The sequence below is a fragment of the Citrus clementina genome, unplaced genomic scaffold, assembly GCF_000493195.1.
Source record: "Citrus clementina cultivar Clemenules unplaced genomic scaffold, Citrus_clementina_v1.0 scaffold_6, whole genome shotgun sequence".
Classification (NCBI taxonomy): domain Eukaryota; kingdom Viridiplantae; phylum Streptophyta; class Magnoliopsida; order Sapindales; family Rutaceae; genus Citrus; species Citrus x clementina.
The window spans coordinates 23,538,450-23,558,855 of record NW_006262139.1 but is presented as its reverse complement, the minus strand read 5'-3'; the positions used below and the strand labels follow the sequence as shown (position 1 = coordinate 23,558,855).

The window sequence follows — 20,406 nt, the reverse complement described above, 5'->3', positions numbered from 1 at the left end:
ATTTATGGCAAACTAACTCATTCCGATTTCGATTCCTACCATTTAAGTAAACAACTTATTCTGATTCTCATTTCCTATTCACATTCCAACCCATTCCGATTTTAGCTCATTCTGATTTCAGTTTAGTAAACGCAGCATTAACATACAACAACTGTTACGTAGACTGACTCGTTTGCTTAGCCGCATGGACAAGTAACAGGTTCCTTGACTATTACAAGCATAATTGTCCATAGCTGTAGTCCCCCACCTACGGCATTTTCTTTGTAATTGTATAATTCGCAAGATGGCAGGTACCAAACATTTGTCCACAAAAGCATAGCTAAATTGATTGGCGAAGTAGAACAAGTAAGCGGTATTTAACAACATAAAAAACAAGCTTCATGAACCTTCATCTTGTAAAGATGCAGCAACTATGAATTGACCATCCAGAAATTTTTTAATGCATTTGCAGAATTGCTGCATTTATTCTTCTTAGATGGGTCTTGAACGGGCCACCCCACCCACCCAGTCTTTTTTTGAGCGAGTAAAGGTAGAATAACAGCTTTAGAAAATCCAACGCAACCGGCCACAATTTTCTTCCTACACAAAACATGTGGTGTCTTTTTGCTCAGTTTTTCCCTTTATTTATGTGGTCAAGTTTGGCAGCTTCATATTCTTCTGCTGCTGTCCAAATGGCTGTTGTGTACGCGTGCCATTACCACGTCGTAAACCTGAATTGCGCAACACGACACGACACTAGACTTCTACTGTTACTGTTTGAGATTTTCATTATTTCCTCTCCAAAGAAAACAATTATTATGTAAGACTTAAATAAGGACATCGCCACCGCACGTCATTTATGGAGAAAATAACAGAAAAACACAAGTTATGGACACCAAAAGACTGGAAAAAGGATTGACATCGCCACCACATCATTTATGGAGAAAATAACAGAAACACACAAGTTGTGGACTCCAAAACACATGAAAAAGGATTGCAAGGTGTAAATAATTTAGAACAAGCTCAACTCATGATGATAGTAACTCTTGAATTGACATGGTAAAGACAGACAAATTTATGATATAATAATATGACTCTTATTATAAAAGAAGATACTGGTTTAACATCTACATCTCTGGAAATCCAAAAACATAAGACCTTGTTCACAATAACAGGAAAAATGCAGCAAAACGGAAAGGTAAAGGCTGCTCAAGCCCTACCATTACATAACCCCACCACATTTTATTATATAAGCGAAGGATTAAAATGAAAAAAACAAACACAATATTATATCCGGGACACTATTTCCCTTCAACTTCCTCGTCCTTCTCGTCCTCGCTCCAACAGCATTTCAAGATTGACCTAGGAGATGTGGAGCAATCAGTCCTCGAAAAGCTGTAGTAGATCAGCGAACCATTATTACCGAGCTCTTCATATATCTTTTCTCCACAAGAATATCCCTTCAAGTCCAGCATGAAGGTGTCTCCATGTTCATCGCCAACAATGTCAGAATGCAGAGCAACAGAAAACTCAGCGGGTTTGAAGCAAGTAAGCACCCTCTCAAGCAAGGGAGTCAACTTCACAACCTCAAAATCATAACCCACAGCCTCAAAACTTGCATAACTGAAACCATCTTCAGGTGTGACGTGGATAGTAGATACTGCATCCCCTTCAATACTATTCATGGAGTAACCACAAGGGTCAAACTCAAAATCACAAATCTCAGATTTTGGAAGAATCTTTCTGATGCCAGAGTCCTCGGTCATCATAGCCGCTGAGCTTTCATTAGTTTTGTAGAAGACAGATGCCCTCTTTCTGTCCAAACCAGTCATGCACATCTCTAGAGTGTAAACTGGGTTTACATGGCTTCCTGCTTCAGCAGAAGCAGAGTAAACATGCCATCTCTTTGTGTTGTCAGGACTACCCATGACAAAAGCTGTGCTGTCCATACCAAACTTGCCAAAGTGTCCATCAAGGACAGCTACTTCCTCAGAGAAGCTACGGTGTGGAAATGGCTGAGCCCCAGCAAATATGAAGCTTCCGCGAGTGTATCTCACAGATCGAACAGACAACGAGAGGGACTCAGATAACTTGAGGATGGCAGGGATTGAAAGAAGCAGCTTGGTAGTCCCACAAGTTTTGATAATAACTTTGTAAGGGTACACAAAGAGGCTTGATTCTGAGAGGACATATGAATCAAGATATTCATTTGACAACGAAGAAACAATTGTGCATTCCGCAGGTTTCAGTATTTCATCCAATTGATGTTTTGACAGAGAGCGGAGGCCCCTACCTCCAGGATCAGCAAAGACACCAGGCTCAAAAAAGGAAACTTCAAGCCTCTTTTCATAACCTTCAAATCCAATTGCAGAGACTGGCAAGGCCATCTTGCCTTACAGAAAACAAATGACAATTGCAAAGAGCAAAGAGGGCAGAACGAGAGAACGAGGGAAGTCGAAAAAGAAATAGGCCAAGTAAATTGCAGTATTAAGACGGCTAAAACTAAAAAAAATTAAAATTGCAGTAGTAGTGAGCTTTTTTTTGGGGGGGTATGGGACAAATTGGACGATCTCAGGATGGTTTGCGGACGCACTGCATAAACAAAAGAAATAATTAATGTCAAAAGGCATTCATGTTATAACATACAGAAGGAATAAAGTTTTATTACGAAATGAAACTCACGTTTGAGTAAGCAGCTGATCTGAACTTCTTTATGCCACCGTGAGGTCGAACGTCTTCAATGCTGTAACCAAGAGGAGCTTCGTAGAATAAGGAACTACTGCTAGACTTCTTCTTACCACCTTTTGACTCCATTAGATCATTCAGCCTTTCTCCTGCAAGAACAATACTACCAGACATCAGCACCCTTATCAGAATAACAGATCTGAATCTGATACCCATGTCCAATCACAGGCAAAACAACTTGATGTAACCAAAGAACTTAAAAAGAATATAGTTTCCTTCTTTTTAAAAAAAAAAAAAAAACTACATAAAAGCATTTGCATATATGCAAGCATATGTACAATAACAAACCAAACAGCAAAGCAATGAAAACAATAGCACCAATCAAAGAAAATAACAATTTCTTGTGTAATTAACCAAAAGGAGAATAAGAAATCTCTAACAGAAGCTTAAAGACAAGTTCTTTAAGCAGGAACTTAATATTCAATAAACAATTATCTTCATACAAGGTATTGAAACGATCTTCACCAGAATCAATACCACAATCAAAATAATCTTATCTTAAAATACCAGACCAAACAAGTAAGGATCTATAAAGAAAGAAAACAAGAAAAGAAAAAACCAATCTGATAAAGAAAGAATTTTGTAGCAAAAAATCTGATAAAAATCCCATCTTTATTTCTTCAAAAAATCAAGCGCGATCGGATTCATCGTTAAAAAGTTCTTCATCAAATCCCAACCAAACACCAACCAACACGACATACAGAGATTCATAGACCGATAAACTAAATAAACAATACGATAAAATAAAGATCAAACGATAAGGGAAATCGATATACGTACAGATAATATAACGAAAACAAACCCACTAAACCAAGAAGCAAAACCCTCGATTCAGAGACCAAGAAAATAATAAAATTCCTTGAGGATTAAAGAAGGGTTGATTTTTAACTCTGTTTCACAAAACGAATTTCGATTTCCTTCCGTCCGTTTCGTTTTCGTAAGAACGAGCTAGCGAGAGCTCTTTATATAGTATTAGCTCTTTGAGAATGCCACGGCGTTTACATATAATTACGGTATTACCCTCTCTTCACATGTGTTATCCGCCGCACCTGAATTTCCTCGAAGACATCGATTGCTAGCCGCTAAGTATGGCATGCTTTTGCACCGCGTAATGACTCATGTGCCCTCCAAGAATTTGTGGACCTGTGAGTGGGATTCGCGTGTTTTTAATTTTGCGCGGCTGCCCTTTCTTTAGCCCGACTCTTCAGAGGTTTCAATGAGGGGTATTTTGGGTATATCATCGCAAAAATATTTTTATTTTTATTATTATTTTTTTAAATTGCATTACAAACTCTTTTTTCTTTTTTTAGGAAAAAAATTGCATTACAAACTCTATATAAACTTAAAACGAAAAAAAGATATCGGAGCTCTTAAATTAGTTATATTTCAAGCATTTAAAAGATTAATAAATTCTTAACAATTATCGTTATGATTCTTTGAACAGAAGTTTTTGAAGATAAGATCTTTTTTTTATTAATTTTTTAATATGATCGTATTTTATTTTAATAATGTGAATGATGGATAATTGCTATTCAAATTCGGCATTAAAGTGCTTAATTAACAAGGTTAATGTGCAGAAAATAAAATAAAAAGATTCCACTTATGGTAATTGAAGTGGATGTCGGCGTGATTGGGATACAAGTCAATAATAATATTTTCCTTATCAAAATGAAAACATATTTTCCTTTTAGACTAGCAGTCAAAAAGCACGTGAAGAATATTAATTTAAAATAGGAAAAAAATTACGATATAATAATAATAATAAGAATACAAGCATCTTCGCTTTGGCGCAATTACAGCCAATAGTTTGTTGCCAAGTATGAGGTTCACTTATTTTTGGAAGGAAACCTGGCACACGTAATTTGGGCAATAGATGATAAGATTAGGATGCCCCCTGCAGATTTGAGTAGTAGACCTATCACATAACGACACCACTATGTTAGCTGTGTTTCTTGTTTTTTCCTATCTTTTTGTATTGTTTTGGTCAGTAAGCGGGGCCCACAGCATCTAAGTGGACCCACTGACTAGGGATGGCAATGAACACCATCCGGGTTTGTCATTACCACACTCAAACTCGCACAAAATTTAAATTATCAAATCCACCCGCAACTCGCAGCAGGTTTTAACAATTACTAAACCCGCAATAATATCCGACAGATTTTTTACGGATTTTCGTATTTAAAATCACAAATGTTTAATATATAAATTTATAATAATAACCTCAAATTTCATATAACATACTCAATTTTATATTTAAACAATATAAATAAAAAAAATTAAAATTTCCACATCAATCCAACACAAATTCTTAAATTTAAGTATAAATTACACAAATTTATTTAAAAAACACAAACTAGTATATAAAAATAATGATTACATTTCATATTATCATTTAAAATAAGCTCCAAGAAAAGATATTCATTTCATTCACCACCATAAGCACCCATCCAACACAATGTCTATAATAATAATTAAGATTAATATTTCCAAATACTAATTCGAAGGGAAATGTCTTTAGTTTTCTTTAGGTTATGACTTTAGAATGGGAGATGAGCCACATACACACATACACAATTTTGAGCCTTTGGCTATTTGGTAATTTGAATAATGACATTATTTTCTTTCTATATTTTTAGATTAAAATTAAATTAAAAATATTTGGAAAAAATATTGCGGGTTTAGTGGATATCCATGCAGGTATCCATCGGATATAAGATTAATATCAAATCCATCCGCATCCATGTGCGGGTTTTAATTTATAATACTAAACCCGCCCGCAATAGGTAAAATTACCCGCAGCGAGAGAGTTTTAACGGGTGAATTTAGATAAATTTACGGATTTACGGATACAATTACCATCCCTACTACTGACTAAGGTGACCCCTTTATGAACCTATTCCAAGGTACAAAATGGCCTTGTTGCCCTTTCAAAGTTTTGTGGATTTTGTTTCAACTTTTAACATTGTCACTTATTCATAAAATAATAAATATAAAATTATTTATTATTTCATTATATTATTATATAAATAAACAGCACGTCATTCCAGATTAAACATTGAAATCTCTAGAATTATTCGTTTATTACTATATTGGGTAGTCACTTATTATTTCCTTATGCTGGTCAAATCAAGATTAATCACATTATTTATTATTGTGCTAATCAAAGTTAGTCATATTATATGTTTCTGATAGATACAAGTGAATTTGTAAGTTTATATATAAAAAGAAAAATGCTCCCTGGCAATGTTACATACAGGTATTGGATTTTATGTTTATGATGTTCTTCTTACCCTAAAGTTCTACTATTGGAAGCTTTTTAAGATGCTGCTGTCACAAAGTTGACTGGTTTTGTAATCGAGTATTTTAGTAGTATAAGTAGGCATAATTAGGCATAAAAAAAACATTCATATTAAACAAGCAATGTACACAGGTACCTCCTCATCTTATCTTTTGAGTGCTAAGTCTTGTCGATAATAGAATCTCATGAGCTGTTTGACATAAAACTTGTTGCCCTGTTTGCCCACCATCATTTTGGGCAAATAAACAAACAAACCGCCACTACAACCTTTAAGTGATTTTTATTTGACTAATCAATCCAAAATAAAAGTGACTTTACAAAAGAACACTTACAAAGCTTGAAACTTGAAATCCTAAATCAAGATTGAGCAGAAATGCCTATAATATCAGAAGAAATTTTGGTTGAAAATTCTCTACCTAATCAACAATTACTGACCTAGACCGAAATTCTCAAATCAGTCCTTGACCTAATCAAGAAATTTCTGACAACTACCAAAAATTAGGATTGAAAAATCTCTGTACAGACATCTATAATTTCATTGACATTTTAAAGCATTCCATCAACCAAGGACCTATTTTCATTCAGTCCCTGGCTCAAGTCAGTCATTAGACTCGCATTTCTTCAAGCATTATAGCAGCCACCTAGACAAAAGAATGAAAAGAATTGGTGTTTAAAATTGATCAGTCATCTTAGCTTCCTCAATCCTCCTGCATGTCTTGCTGTTTCACCTTACCATTAGTTTCTGCGGATTGAACAACTTTTTTGTTCTGCTTTTCGTAAAGGCTCTTCAGTTCCTCCAATCGCTTGGATACCTAACAATCAACCAGTACATTGATATAAGACCAACACATAATTTAACATAAACTACTAATAAACAGTCATGCATCGGAAAGTTACATAGGCTAGAAGACGCTCTTCAAGCCGTATGACTCCTTTCCCATGCGCTAAAGCTCTACGAACTATTTAGATTAAGGATCACCCAACACAACCCAAAAGAGAAAAATAAAAGCAGCCTAATTTACCGGTCACCAAAAAATAGAAAAGCAAATGGTAGTTTTTTTCACCCCAAATTGCTGCTTCAACCAGTTACCTTCTGTGAGAAATTCAGAAAGAAACAATGGCCAGACAAACAATACCAAAGATTCTTAAGGTTGCGGTGCAAATGTCATGAGAATGAATACTTTTATCAGGAACAAACATAGCTTCTGAACATTTCAAAGGACATAATATCTTTACATTCCTAGAAATGAACATACTAAAAATTCTGAATATATATTATTTATGTCAGTCAGCAAGCAGAAAATTCCCAAATTCATATTTTTGTGTCAAAATGGAAAATATTACAAGTATAAAAAAATCTTATAATTTTGTATCCACCCTTTCCTTATGATCAAAGTTCACAACACGATAAAAAAGATGTCATGCATGTATAGCAATTAAATGAGATGTTTCTGTACATCAGCATTGGCATAGATACAAGGAGGAAATGGGAAGAGAGCAAGAGAGAACCTTGATTGAGTAAGCCACAGGTAATAGCTTATCCGGGTCCATTGCATCCTCAGGGAAGTTGCGCAAAGCATGTATGAGCTTCTCAAACGGTAACTTAATCTGAAAATGATTTAAATACCATGTGTAAGCAAAATATACTGTTATTCCAATCTCAAGTAGAGTTTAGGTCCTAAGATACTCACCAAGTCATCATGGCAATATGTCAACAGGGCTAAGCCAACTTTAAAAACAATCTTAACACCCTGTTAAAAGATGATTATATATATGCATTAATTCCAACTTTTGGACCAACAGACAGAAGCTTCGAAAGAAAGAAACTGAAAAAATCATTCACTGACCTCAAAGAGAAAGACATCCCATATTCGAAGAGCCAAATGGAATGGGAAAGAGTATGAGAAAACAGTTATGAACCACTGACTTGCATACATGCTAGGATTTATCATTTCTTTAGTAAAATGCTCTCCAAGCTTTGGCAAGTGCTCCTTCACTAAGTGGTCAAACTGAAACAAGTACTGCTGTACAAGAGGTAGTCCTACCTATTTCATGAGCACGAAAAACAACAGCTCTCAGAAAACAGATATGAGATATCACTTCATCTGAGATATAAAACTACAGATGCAGCTATGAAATAATAATAAAGCATAGATGGGTCAATCACCAGCAGCAGTTCCTCTACAGGTGGTTCTCAATGTCAAAAATGAAGGAAACAGAGGTGAAAAAAAAAAAAAAAAAAAGAGAGAGAGGGGAGAGAGAGTGAGGGAGGGAGAGAGAAACTCCATATAGAAATAAAATTCAGTACAACCAGGACAGAGTAACAAGATCACAGATCTAGACCTTGATGAGCTCAAAGTACCACCCACATCATAGAAACAAGAAACCGCCTACACATACTGAAGGGAGACCTATAATGCATTAGACAGTGAATGCTTTACAGTGTAAGCTCAGGACCTTCAAGGATTCTCCTCCTGCACTACTTTCTAATGCAGCAAGGGTGACAGCAAGGTGCAGATCTTAATAAGAAACTTTAAAGTACCTCAGTAATCAAAATCTGAACAATGAATAAACAATGACTATAAAGTCTTGCTTCATCTAAACATGTAACAAGCGCTTTCAGTTGATTGAAACCCTTAAAATTCTTTCAAGAATTTCTCAAAAACAAAGAATTACCTGATACAATCCTTCCATTGGAGCGTGGACAGCCCCTTTCAGTAATGCAACCATTAACCAAAATGCATCCTCTTCACTCATGTAGAGCAGCAAAAGACCAGCTAGAAAACCCATTCCCTGCATTACCAGCATTACCAAAATCAATATCTGAAACAAAGCAGATACATGAATCATTAAATATATAAAAGTTCAACCTGAACATAACCAACATCTCTGTCATAGACGGAATAAGCCTTCAAAACATTGTAAAGGGATCTTTGACCAGGTCCATGTCTCTGCTGGAAGAAAACATGAGAAGGGAAGGTACGAGAAATATCCCGAATTATATCTAGTTCTGAAGTTGATGTCTCATATATTAACAGTTGCTGCAAGAAAAACAATTTCCATCAACCAAATATTGATTAGAATATATGTGAATGCACATGTAAGAGTACAAAGGAATATGAAAACTATGGTTAATATTCACTAGGTCTACGAACAAAAAGCAGAATAGTTCTTAATAGCACAATAACTTAGCCGGCCAAGGTTTCAGGCAGCTATACATCCATCAAGAACAAAACTAAGCATTTTCTAGGAGAAAAACCAAGTTGATATTAAAGATGCTCAATGAAATCCATTCAACTATCCAACATGATATAAATGAAAAGGGCAGATGGAAAGAATAAAAATAAGGAAAAAGAAAGCACTCAATGATAAAAAAAATGATAAGTTGTTTGAGAAGCTGAGAGTAAGGCATCAGTATTCCTTCACTAGAAGTTGAATATTACTCATAAACATATAAAGATAAGGAAAGCAAATGCTATAGCAGATAAGAATTAATAAATCATCTAATGAAAAGTAAAGACAGTCTTGGAGGCAATATCAAGATAAAAAAAGAAAAGCAGTACCTCATAAACTCCAGGGTTCATGAGCAAAAGATCTCGACTTCCAGAGATCAACTGCCAAACCAGACCCCTTAAACAATCAGGAATACCTTTCCTTATACGCCTTTTAACCACATGAGGTTTTCTTCTAACATAATGCTTCCAATCACTTCCTCCAACCCCAATCATCTTTCTCCATTTTCTAACCTTTCTTTCCTCCCTGAAAAAAATTTGATATTCATCACAAATCATCAATATTATATTATCAGCAGTGAAGAAACAAAGATTGCAGTCAATTCACGAGCATCCCAACCAAGAACAAATTCTGAACTTATTACTAAGGAGGAAGTATACCTTTCAAATTGAATGGCTGACCTGCTCTTGATTACACCTTCATAAGGACTACCATGTTCCTGCTTTACAAAACCAAATCTGTCCACTGGTCTTGGTGAAGGAACCGGCCCAGGTTCGCAGTCATCTATTCTTCTCTTTTCCATTCCACTCATCAACAAGCTATAGCATCCCAAAAGGCAAACAATGTAACTTCCGTTTTGCTTAACATATTGACCCACTAACCAAAGTTTGATCACATACACAATCAATATCTGAAAGGAAAGAAATGAAATCATGATATTGTCTGTGAAATTACGCAACAACCACAATCAAAACATTCGCAAACACTCTTAAGCATACGACTTAGTTGGAATGGTGAACACGTCCAATGCAGACAATCAAACAAGCAGATCAGTAACAACTCATTTCATCAGCCAACGGAAATTAAAATGCAGTGACACTATAGAATTACAACAAAATAATTGTTTGGATCAAATGCAGGAAACAGAAAACAACACCAGATGCCAATATCCGAAATGAAAGGTGCTTAAATTATGCTATGACATGACAACACAACCAAAAATTTTCATCCTTTGAGCAACTTCTTCCGAGGCAACCTCATCATTGGAGCACAAACAAAACGCTCTTTACAAATGACAAATTTAGCTATAAAAAAATCTAACATATAAGCAATAACCTAAAACATCAAATATTGAAGAAAGTAAAGCAAGAGGAACACCATGAAACTGAAAAGTGCAAGTGAAAAAAAAGGAAAAAAGAAGAAAGAAAAAAAAACCACCAATTTTATTGCATCAATAACAAATGGGTCGTTCCTTAATTCAATTAAGATTATTGTGAATTGGAAAATGAATAAAATCAGATTAAATCAATAATCCATGTGCAAAAAAAAAGTTTTTTCGCCAGATAAACAAGAAAACGAACCTGGGATTTTGGAGTTATGAGCAAATGAACGATGGGTCTCTCTTCTTAGTCTTCTATTGATCAAAATATCTATATTTCTTATTAGTTTTTATTATTTTAAGCAAAAATGAATCTAAGAATGGTAGTATTTGAATAACTCCAAACCAATAGGAGAGCTAAGCGCATTCATATACGAAAAGTGCATGATCAGATCAATTCATCTGCACTGACCGGTTGTTGAAATTGACAAAACATTTTCTCGAAAATATTTTTTTTAAAAAAGAACTTTATATATATAATTATATATATATGGACTAAGTCATAATTTGTGCGACTTTAATACACACACATATATTTGTCGTTTTTTATTTGTTTTTTTGGGGTAAATATAATTTTTAGGTAGCAGCTAAAAGAAATTAGTAACGGATTACAGAGCTGTCAGAGCATTTCTTAACCCCAAACAAAACCCTCTCTAAAATTAGGATCAGCAGTTGCATCCAGCCGTTGGGTGTATTTAAATTGGTGGAATTTATTGACATTCAATGGTTGGATGTAATTATGGTACCATAATTACACTATATGTTTCTCCCTAAAATTAATACATAATTGAGTAATATATTTTCTAAATATTTTTAAAAAATTGAACTAAAATTATGAATTTGATAATCATAATTACATGATAACTTTGATAGCAAAATTACTTGTATTGTGGATAATATTTGGTTGTTTTGAAGTTAAGCAGCAAGAGATTAAAATAAATACTTGAGTAGCTAAAATATATATATATATAGGGGAAACCTGTGGTGCAACTGTGGAACCGTGCCCACCGGCATCCAACGGCTAAATGTAACTGTGGCACGGTACTATAATTATACCGTAGCCTGATCCATATATATATATATATATATGTTTGAGTCAAATTGTACTTTGATCATTTCATGTTGCAAAGCTTAAGGAATAGAAATAATTCAAGCGTAATTACAAGTTTAGTAATATTTACAATTCTTAAATATAAAATCGACGGTCATCGATAATGCACATGAAATGAAACTCTCAATTATTTGCTCTTGTGCTACGGTGCACCCAACGTACTACCCAGTGATAACTTACCACGTGGAAACCTCTACGCTGCGTATCGATTGTGTCAAACTTATCTTGTTTCTTCCCTTCACCCGCGACTAAACTGAAACTCAACTCAACTTCTTATAGTTTCCATGTTCATAATCATCAGCTGACAGCAAAGCAGGTAATACCATCGTTGTCCTTTCAACCAAAAAAAAAAAAAAAATCATTTTCAGAGCTCCTTCACGGCCTTCGACATTTCAATCACTAATCACTAATGGCTGTTCTTGAATGTTGTTGATGTATATACGCACATAGTTCATAGCTATTGTTAAATAAGAAAGATGAGTTCTTTTTCTGTTGTTTGCAATAGTGGGTTCTTGGCAACTCAGCATAACTTAGGTGTTTATAGTGGAAAAATCAAGTCTTTGCGGAGATATTCTTACAGTAGTCATACTTCATTTCGCTTTCCTTCAGTGGGATTTTATAATTGTTGCAAAAGTTCACAATGCTTGTTAGGTTGTAACAATAGGTTTAGGAGGTTTCTCAATGGTGGAATAGTTGGAGCTCCCTTGTTGAGCTTTAGTGTTTGTTGTAAGTCTCGAAATGGGGCGTCTTGTAATAGTGAAATTAGGCCGGTAATGAGTGGAAACAGTGGGGATAAAGAAACCCATTTGGGGAAACGAGGTAATGGGAAGTTGAGAAGGCAGTCTTCGTTAAGATTGCGTCCACGGTTGCGGTTATTAGCACTGAGATTGAAGAGGGTTTCGTTGAGGTCAGTGTTGAATGATGTTGTGATGTTCTTGAGGAAGAATATAAGGAGGGTGACTTTGTCCACTTTGATATCTTTTGTATTGGGGATGTGCTATTTATTCCTGAAATTGACAGCATCACCATCAACAAAGGTTGTTCCATACTCGGACTTGATAATGAGCCTTCAGAGTGGCTCTGTTACAAAAGTTTTACTTGAGGAAGGGTCTCGTCGTATATATTATAACACGAATTTGCAGGGCCCTGATACTCAGATTGCAGAAGAAAAATCACCTGTAGTGAGTGAGCCAGTTGAGAATGTAGAAGTAAATCAACCAGTTGAGGATGTAGCCAATACAGTTGCCAAAAATAGTGGTGCAAGAACAGGTCAGGCAGTGAATGTATGGAAGAAATTCTCAAGGAGTCAGTCTTCTATTCCAGAGTGGCAATTTTCCACCAGGAAAATAGATCATGATGAGAAATTTCTTCTTAGTTTGATGAGGGAAAAGGGAATAACATATAGCTCAGCTCCTCAATCTCCATTGGCATCGATGAGAAATATTTTAATAACTGTGATATCTTTGTGGATTCCCTTGTCTCCTTTAATGTGGCTTCTTTATCGTCAGCTTTCTGCTGCTAATAGCCCAGCCAAAAAGCGCCGGCCTAACAAACAGATGGTTGGCTTTGATGATGTGGAGGGTGTTGATGCTGCTAAGGTTGAGCTCATGGAGGTATGCATCTAATCCTTCAAAACTGCATCAAATAATATAAGTTTGTGTCCTTTGTTTATATTGCTTGAAAGTATCTTAGGATCTCATTTAGGTTTTAGCCCATGTTCACTTACTCTATCATGATTAACCAAGTAATTTTCTTCCATTTCTGTGTATTGACATACTCTTGTTTATAGATAGTTTCATGTCTTCAAGGAGCTATAAACTACAAAAAATTAGGAGCAAAATTACCTCGAGGTGTATTGCTTGTGGGTCCCCCTGGAACTGGGAAAACATTGCTTGCCCGTGCAGTGGCCGGTGAAGCAGGAGTGCCATTTTTTACTGTTTCTGCCAGTGAATTTGTGGAGTTATTTGTTGGAAGAGGGGCAGCTCGCATTAGAGACCTCTTTAGTGCAGCACGAAAATGTGCACCAGCAATAATATTCATTGATGAACTTGACGCAGTTGGAGGAAAGCGTGGTAGAAGTTTCAATGATGAACGTGATCAAACACTAAATCAGGTTATCTAATTCGATTTCTTACATATTGCATTAATTTTACTGATTTTGATTGAATTTTGACAAGTCACTTTTCACATTACAAGTATGCTTCGTAATCCAGAAAATAGTAATCAATTATTAGATAATGTTGAGTCATTGCAAAACTTACTCAGTTAAATCTAACTCCACCATTTACTTCTTAAGCCTTGCTTCTTTCTTAGGAAACCTTTTAATCTAGTGGTTATCTGGTTTTAGATTAAATATTTTGTCATACCTAATTCCGTAGAAATTTGATCTACTTATGCGTGATTCTGAATTTTATGTTTCCTCATGGTCTCAATAGCAATGTCCTTTAATCTAAAAAAAATTAGTTTCTGCCTTTCAGTTGCTGACAGAAATGGATGGATTTGAGTCAGATGCAAAAGTGGTTGTTATTGCAGCAACTAACAGGTCAGAAGCATTGGATCCAGCCCTATGTCGCCCTGGTCGCTTCTCTAGAAAAGTGCTTGTAGGAGAACCTGATGAGGAAGGAAGAAGAAAGATCTTGGCTGTACATTTGAGAGGAATTCCTCTAGAAGAAGATACACAGCTTATCTGCGATCTAGTTGCTTCTCTGACCCCTGGCTTTGTGGGTGCTGATCTAGCAAATATTGTTAATGAAGCTGCTTTGCTTGCTGCTCGTGGAGGTGAGTTTGAAGTATATAGTATGTTCAAATTGCTACCTGCTCTATTTCTACCTACAAATTGCATTTAATATCTCCTGCACACGGTAGTCTTTAATCTTCCGGAAAAAATATGACCATCCTTTTGTGACAATTTTCTTCATGTAGTTTCCATAGAGTTGTCTTTCCATTCTTTTCTATTACAATTGTTTTGTAAAACACAACAATCTTTTTACTGAAATTCCTAATGAAGATTAAAACTGTGACCTACTAAATGTAACATAATATCTTTTGACTGTTGCAGGCAGTGAAACTGTGACAAGGGAAAATATAATGGAAGCTATAGAAAGAGCAAAGTTTGGAATCAATGATAGACAGCAGCGGCCGAGTACAATAAGCAAAGAGCTTGGAAAGCTCTTCCCATGGATGCCATCTCTCATGGGAAGAAATGACACAAAACAAGATGGTTTGCAAGGGCCCATGGGCTATCAAACTCTAAGCTGATGTGTGCTTCTTCTTCCTCCTTTTTTTTTCCCCCACAATCATTTACACACAATTCTTAAGGTTTTTCACAGATCTGAATGTATAAGAAATTTTGTTTCTGTTTATAATCTTTTTGCTCAAAAGTGATATACCAATTGAATTCAGTAAGATTATCAGATTTAATACTTTAGTTATCCTTATTTAGTCTCTTCAGTTAATGATCATAAAATACAAATAATGGAAGCAAGCCATCAGTTCATGCCAATATATCTTTTGGGGTGTTGTTGGTCTACCACTCTGTGCAAGGCGGCCCAAAAATGAATTTGGTTTTCATTCTACATAGTTCACTAGAGGCAGCCCAAAATAACTATGCGAATAGACCTTATTGGGTAATTGAGAGGCTCTCGAGTCTCGTCTGAAGGTTGCAAAAGTACACCGAACTTGAAGTTTTACATTTGGAGTATGAATGATTGTATTTAGTATATCCGTTCGATTCTCTTCCATTTTGGAAGGCCGCGAGCGAGCATACTTACCAATTAATGCTTACAAACTATTCACCCACTCATATTTGACAACTAATGATCTCATTCCATTACAGTTCTAGATCAAAAAAGTCAATGCACCTGCAATCTGAACAGACACTTAGCCATTTTTTTTCTGGTTATTTTGTTTTTTGGTTTTTGTTGAAAATCATTTGCCTTGTTTGATTCAGTTTGATACATTTCACAAGCTTTTAAGGCTTCACCAAGTGGTTTCGAGTAATTTTATTTAGCTGACGATCCACGTCTAAATCTTTGGAGGAGGTAGGGACTAAACCTTAATTTGGACTAAAATACAATACTAGAAAAATTTAGATACATATGATAAAGAATTTTCAGTTTAAAATAACCCTCGATTATCTTTTTTATCATTGTTTTTTTCTTTCCGATGACATTAGTGCTTTTTTGTTTTTTTTTTTTGTTTTCTTTGGGTAAAACACTTGACTAAGAAGCTTAAACTCGTAGCAGTTACTCAATATTAGTATTAAATCTAATGAATATTGGATAAGTTTAGGATTCAATATAGAATTAAAAAGTCAAGTCACAACCTCAAAGTGAAACAAATTGATAACTAGTGAAATGAAGATGGATATATATATATTCTACTAAGAAAAAAAAAAAAGAAATTAATATGTATTTAATTAATTGAAATAAGGATGAACACTCAATATTAGTATTAATAAAATCTAGCAAGTTTCTTCCATCTTCTTGTTTTCTTTACCATTCATATAATAATATATGATAGCGACAATGTTTCATGTGACGAAAAAAGTATAACCACCGGCACGGCACCATCTAATTGAACTATTTCACATCCTTTTTGCTTTCACTTTCGTTGGTAGTATTATAGAAGTTTTCAATTATTGGGTAATTTCTACTCATAAACCAATGTTGATAATTGCTATCAAAAAAAAGTTGTCACATCAATTTAAAAGTCGTTTTGTCATTATAATCTTGTTCTGTTGTTACCCCACTTTTCTCCCCCACCGGGTTACACACTCATATATTTTTGCTATTCTGAAACAGCTTCAGAAGTTTTGGAATCTATCTATCTAGCTCAGTAGCTCCTTCAAAGAAGTAGAAGATGATAAAATATCAGTGGTAAACAGCTATTTTTCTACTTTTTTTCTTTTTCATTTTTTTTGTTTTCATTAAATGAGTTGTAAATGGTTGGCCGATTCTTCAATGATTGTCATTTTCCGGAAAATGCTGCGCTTTTTTGTCAGCACTCAGCGTGCATTCGATCAAATTATCTCATGCTGGTTGGTTAAAAGATTTAAGGTACCACTACCCACTTGCTGTGATTTGGACTCCCACTTTGCATTTATGGCCATTGGCACACACTACTTTTGCCAACTTATCTTTGATTTATTTATAATATTGGGTTTTTGTTTTGGGGAGCTTTTGCAAATTATACTATATGTACTTCATTAAAAGTTGAATTTCATTCAAGCACTTGAGATTTGATATCTTGTTTGGAGATTGGCAGAAAGAAGTACGGAGGGTGTTGCGACAATTCTCAAATCAATAACAGTAGTTGGAATATAAAATTTGTAATTCAATTAATATGTCGCCTATAATTAGCTATCATGTGCTATTTGTTAATTAATTTTATTATTCATTATTGATATGTTAATACAGTAAAACCTGTTATTAAATGACAGAATAGTTGTTATATTAACTTAGATATAAAAACTAACTATGTATATATTGTATTAATTGTTTTTTCAACTTATAAAAAAAAATTATGATATAGTCATGTAGGTTTCACTTTTCCCTCTCGGCATTAGGGAATTAGGGAATGGGGTTAGACTCTCCCTATGCTGGAAGTATAAATTTTTTTAAAAAAAAATTAAAAACAGATCAGCTCTAATTAGACGTACATTTTCGAGTTATGCTATCAATTGTTCTAAGCAAGTATAAAAATATAGGTAAAAATAATGAAGATAGCATGTTTGTGTGTGCACACACACACAATGGCTATTCTTCAAGCTTAATGTATGCCAGCCACCTCTATCTGTCCAACCAAAGCATCCTCAGCAAGTCGCAAAAGTCTACAATATTTTGCGGTAGGGGTGGGCAAATGATCCGACCCGAATTGATTTGACTCAATCTGATCTAAAAATTTTCGGGTTCAGATCGGATTCAAATGAAGGCTCTAACCCAATCGGATTGAATTTTGGCCAACCCGATCCGATTCAAAAATTCAAAAAAAAATCAAAACCAAAACAAACATAAATCTTTGATTCTATCCAATAGGAATATATTTGAATCTGATTGGTTCGAATCACATGTTTGGGTTGAGTTCGTTTTACATTTTTTTCAACCCGATTAACCTGAAATTCGATCAGATTGATCCGAACCCAAATTTGCCCACCCCTATTTTTCGGTATTTGTTCCACATACATAGCTCTCGACATAACATTATGAGAAATTTTTAACCTACCCCAAATAAATTGATATTTTGCACCGTGCACCCAAAAAAAAATGACGTGTTGCACCGCATCCCCAATTTCGTTAATTTTTCAGTTAAGTTTAACGATGGAGGGGTAAAATTAGAAGTTCATTCCTTAAATTAATTTTAATGGGAATTCTCTTTATTGCAATTGAAATAAAAACCTTTAAAAAAATTAAATGAGCTAAAAATTTTATTTTATTTTTTCATATAGAGGGGCATTTTTGTCATTCAATCAAAAGTTAGACGGAGCCGCTTAACTGAAAAATTAACGGAATTGGGGGCGATGTGCAACACATCATTTTGTTTGGGTGGGCGTTGCAAAATATTAATTTATTTGAGGGCAAGTTAAAAATTACCCTAGTATTATTATAAGTTGAGTTGGCAAAACGGGTCATCGGGTCGTGTTCGTGTCGTGTCAGCTTCGTGTCGTGTCAAATTTAGGTTGACCCAAACCCGACCCATTTAATAATCGTGTCAAAATATTGAGACCCAAACCCGACACGGAAAAATAATCGGGTTACCCAATAACCCGTTTAATATCTATATATTGAACAAAAGTTACATAAAATATTTACACACTATCATACATACGTATGTACATAAATACATACATACATACATAATTTATCGATATTATAAAATATATATATCTACCAATATATTACACATTTACACTATTGAGGTTTTAATTATATATATATATAATATTATATATCAATATTATAAAATATACATGTCTATCAATTTTTACACATTTACACTATTGAAGCTCTAAATGTATGTAAAATTTTATAAATAAAACACTGTGTTTATATTCACCCTTTTAAAGAATAAAAAAAAGAAAATCATCTCTAATATTTGAGTTTTAATTATAAGAATATGTAAATTATTTTAAAATAGAAAATATAATCGGGTCATTGATCGGGTAAATGGGTCAAGAATTTTAACCCAAACCCAACACGGAAAAAAATCATGTTGACCCGGACCCGACCCATTTAATAATCGTGTTAATTATATATATATATAATATTATATATCAATATTATAAAATATACATGTCTATCAATTTTTACACATTTACACTATTGAAGCTCTAAATGTATGTAAAATTTTATAAATAAAACACTGTGTTTATATTCACCCTTTTAAAGAATAAAAAAAAAGAAAATCATCTCTAATATTTGAGTTTTAATTATAAGAATATGTAAATTATTTTAAAATAGAAAATATAATCGGGTCATTGATCGGGTAAATGGGTCAAGAATTTTAACCCAAACCCAACACGGAAAAAAATCATGTTGACCCGGACCCGACCCATTTAATAATCGTGTTAAATTTAACGACCCATACCCATTTATTTATGTCGTATTCGTGTCGGGTAATCGGGTCGTGTCAAATTTTGCCAGCTCTAATTATAAGCTTTGTTCATATAAACTAATATTAACGACTAATTAAAAATTAATTATCGTCCCGAGTCGTACGAAGTTCTTTGCACATGTCCCCATAGAGAACCAAAAAAAAAAAAAAAAAGGTGCAAATAGCGGTTGTGGTTGAATCCCTGTTCCAGTCATCCAGGGTCCAGCTCTCTGATGGAATTAGTTGACATTGTATACATTACGCACGAATCATTATATATATTCTTTTTTTTATTATTATATCATTTTTCTTGAGCGGGGGTGGACTGGAATCTCGGCAAATGGGATCCAGAGATTCCCCCCCGCCCCTCAAGTGATAATAAGATATGACGGAATCAACAATCGTGTTCGTGTTAATGTCTGCAAAATGTGCGAGATTTCTTGATGCTCGCTCGCTGTGTGATAAATTTGAACCATGTGAGTCAAAGTCAAAGCCAAAAAAAAAAAATGATATCTTTAAAAGTGGTGCTACGAAAAGTACTCGGTTTTATTAAATTTTTATTATAATGGGATTTGGCCTCCACCTCATGTTGAGTCATGGCTTCACCTACCAAAACTAGTCTTTTGGTCCCCACTCGGCCAATTAATTAGTAAATCTGGATGCTTCCACATCATTCTGGCATCAGAATGCGCTGCCTTTCCTCTTGGAGAGAGAAGAAAATTATGAAAGCACAGCGACAGCACATAAGCGATAATAAATGTGGGAGCCCTTTTCTTTCGGAGATTGGAAAAACAAACATAAATGCACTGTACATCAAATTGCGACCCCTTTGCCTGTCACATGCCGTGGTGGATGTGGTGGTACTTTTCGTTGGTACCACTATTTTGGCGTCTTCTGCTCTGCGGCTCGGCAGCAGCTGATTCCTACGGCCTGTACGTTGAAAATTATTTATTAGTTGCGCTCAGAATCTTGAATATTAAATTCACACAATTGATTCGCCTCCTGGTCTTTAACCACAGCCAACAAAAGCAAACACTTGTTATGGTAGTTCAAAAATTAAAGTTACCTGTT

At 34.7% G+C, this 20,406-nt stretch overlaps 3 protein-coding genes across 5 annotated transcripts; 1 reads left to right on the top strand and 2 right to left on the bottom strand.

Moving 5' to 3' along the window:
• Positions 1-1,030: 1,030 nt before the first annotated feature.
• LOC18038572 (S-adenosylmethionine decarboxylase proenzyme) lies at positions 1,031-3,679 on the bottom strand. The gene is made up of 3 exons (XM_024181826.1): positions 3,505-3,679; positions 2,662-2,813; positions 1,031-2,571 (listed from the first exon to the last, which is right to left on the bottom strand). The coding sequence occupies exon 3, from the start codon at positions 2,364-2,366 to the stop codon at positions 1,281-1,283; it is 1,086 nt and encodes a 361-aa protein (XP_024037594.1). The 5' UTR covers positions 2,367-2,571; positions 2,662-2,813; positions 3,505-3,679; the 3' UTR covers positions 1,031-1,280.
• A 2,604-nt stretch (positions 3,680-6,283) lies between these two features.
• Positions 6,284-11,067, bottom strand: LOC18038571 (EVI5-like protein). Of its 3 annotated transcripts, XM_024182380.1 has the most exons (10): positions 10,837-11,067; positions 9,916-10,166; positions 9,586-9,781; positions 8,893-9,063; positions 8,699-8,815; positions 7,870-8,067; positions 7,714-7,773; positions 7,532-7,630; positions 6,756-6,834; positions 6,284-6,663 (listed from the first exon to the last, which is right to left on the bottom strand). In XM_024182380.1, exons 2-10 carry the CDS (start codon positions 10,065-10,067, stop codon positions 6,644-6,646), a joined length of 1,092 nt encoding a protein of 363 aa, XP_024038148.1. In that variant the 5' UTR covers positions 10,068-10,166; positions 10,837-11,067; the 3' UTR covers positions 6,284-6,643. The 3 variants fall into 3 exon arrangements, with proteins under 3 accessions (XP_024038148.1, XP_024038146.1, XP_024038147.1); XM_024182378.1 differs by having other exon boundaries at positions 6,284-6,834; XM_024182379.1 differs by having other exon boundaries at positions 6,284-6,834; positions 9,916-10,074.
• Positions 11,068-11,952: 885 nt separating this feature from the next.
• On the top strand, positions 11,953-15,122 carry LOC18039478 (probable inactive ATP-dependent zinc metalloprotease FTSHI 3, chloroplastic). Its single transcript, XM_006430802.2, has 4 exons — positions 11,953-13,358; positions 13,535-13,858; positions 14,223-14,523; positions 14,804-15,122. Exons 1-4 carry the CDS (start codon positions 12,222-12,224, stop codon positions 15,001-15,003), a joined length of 1,962 nt encoding a protein of 653 aa, XP_006430865.1. The 5' UTR covers positions 11,953-12,221; the 3' UTR covers positions 15,004-15,122.
• Positions 15,123-20,406: the final 5,284 nt, after the last annotated feature.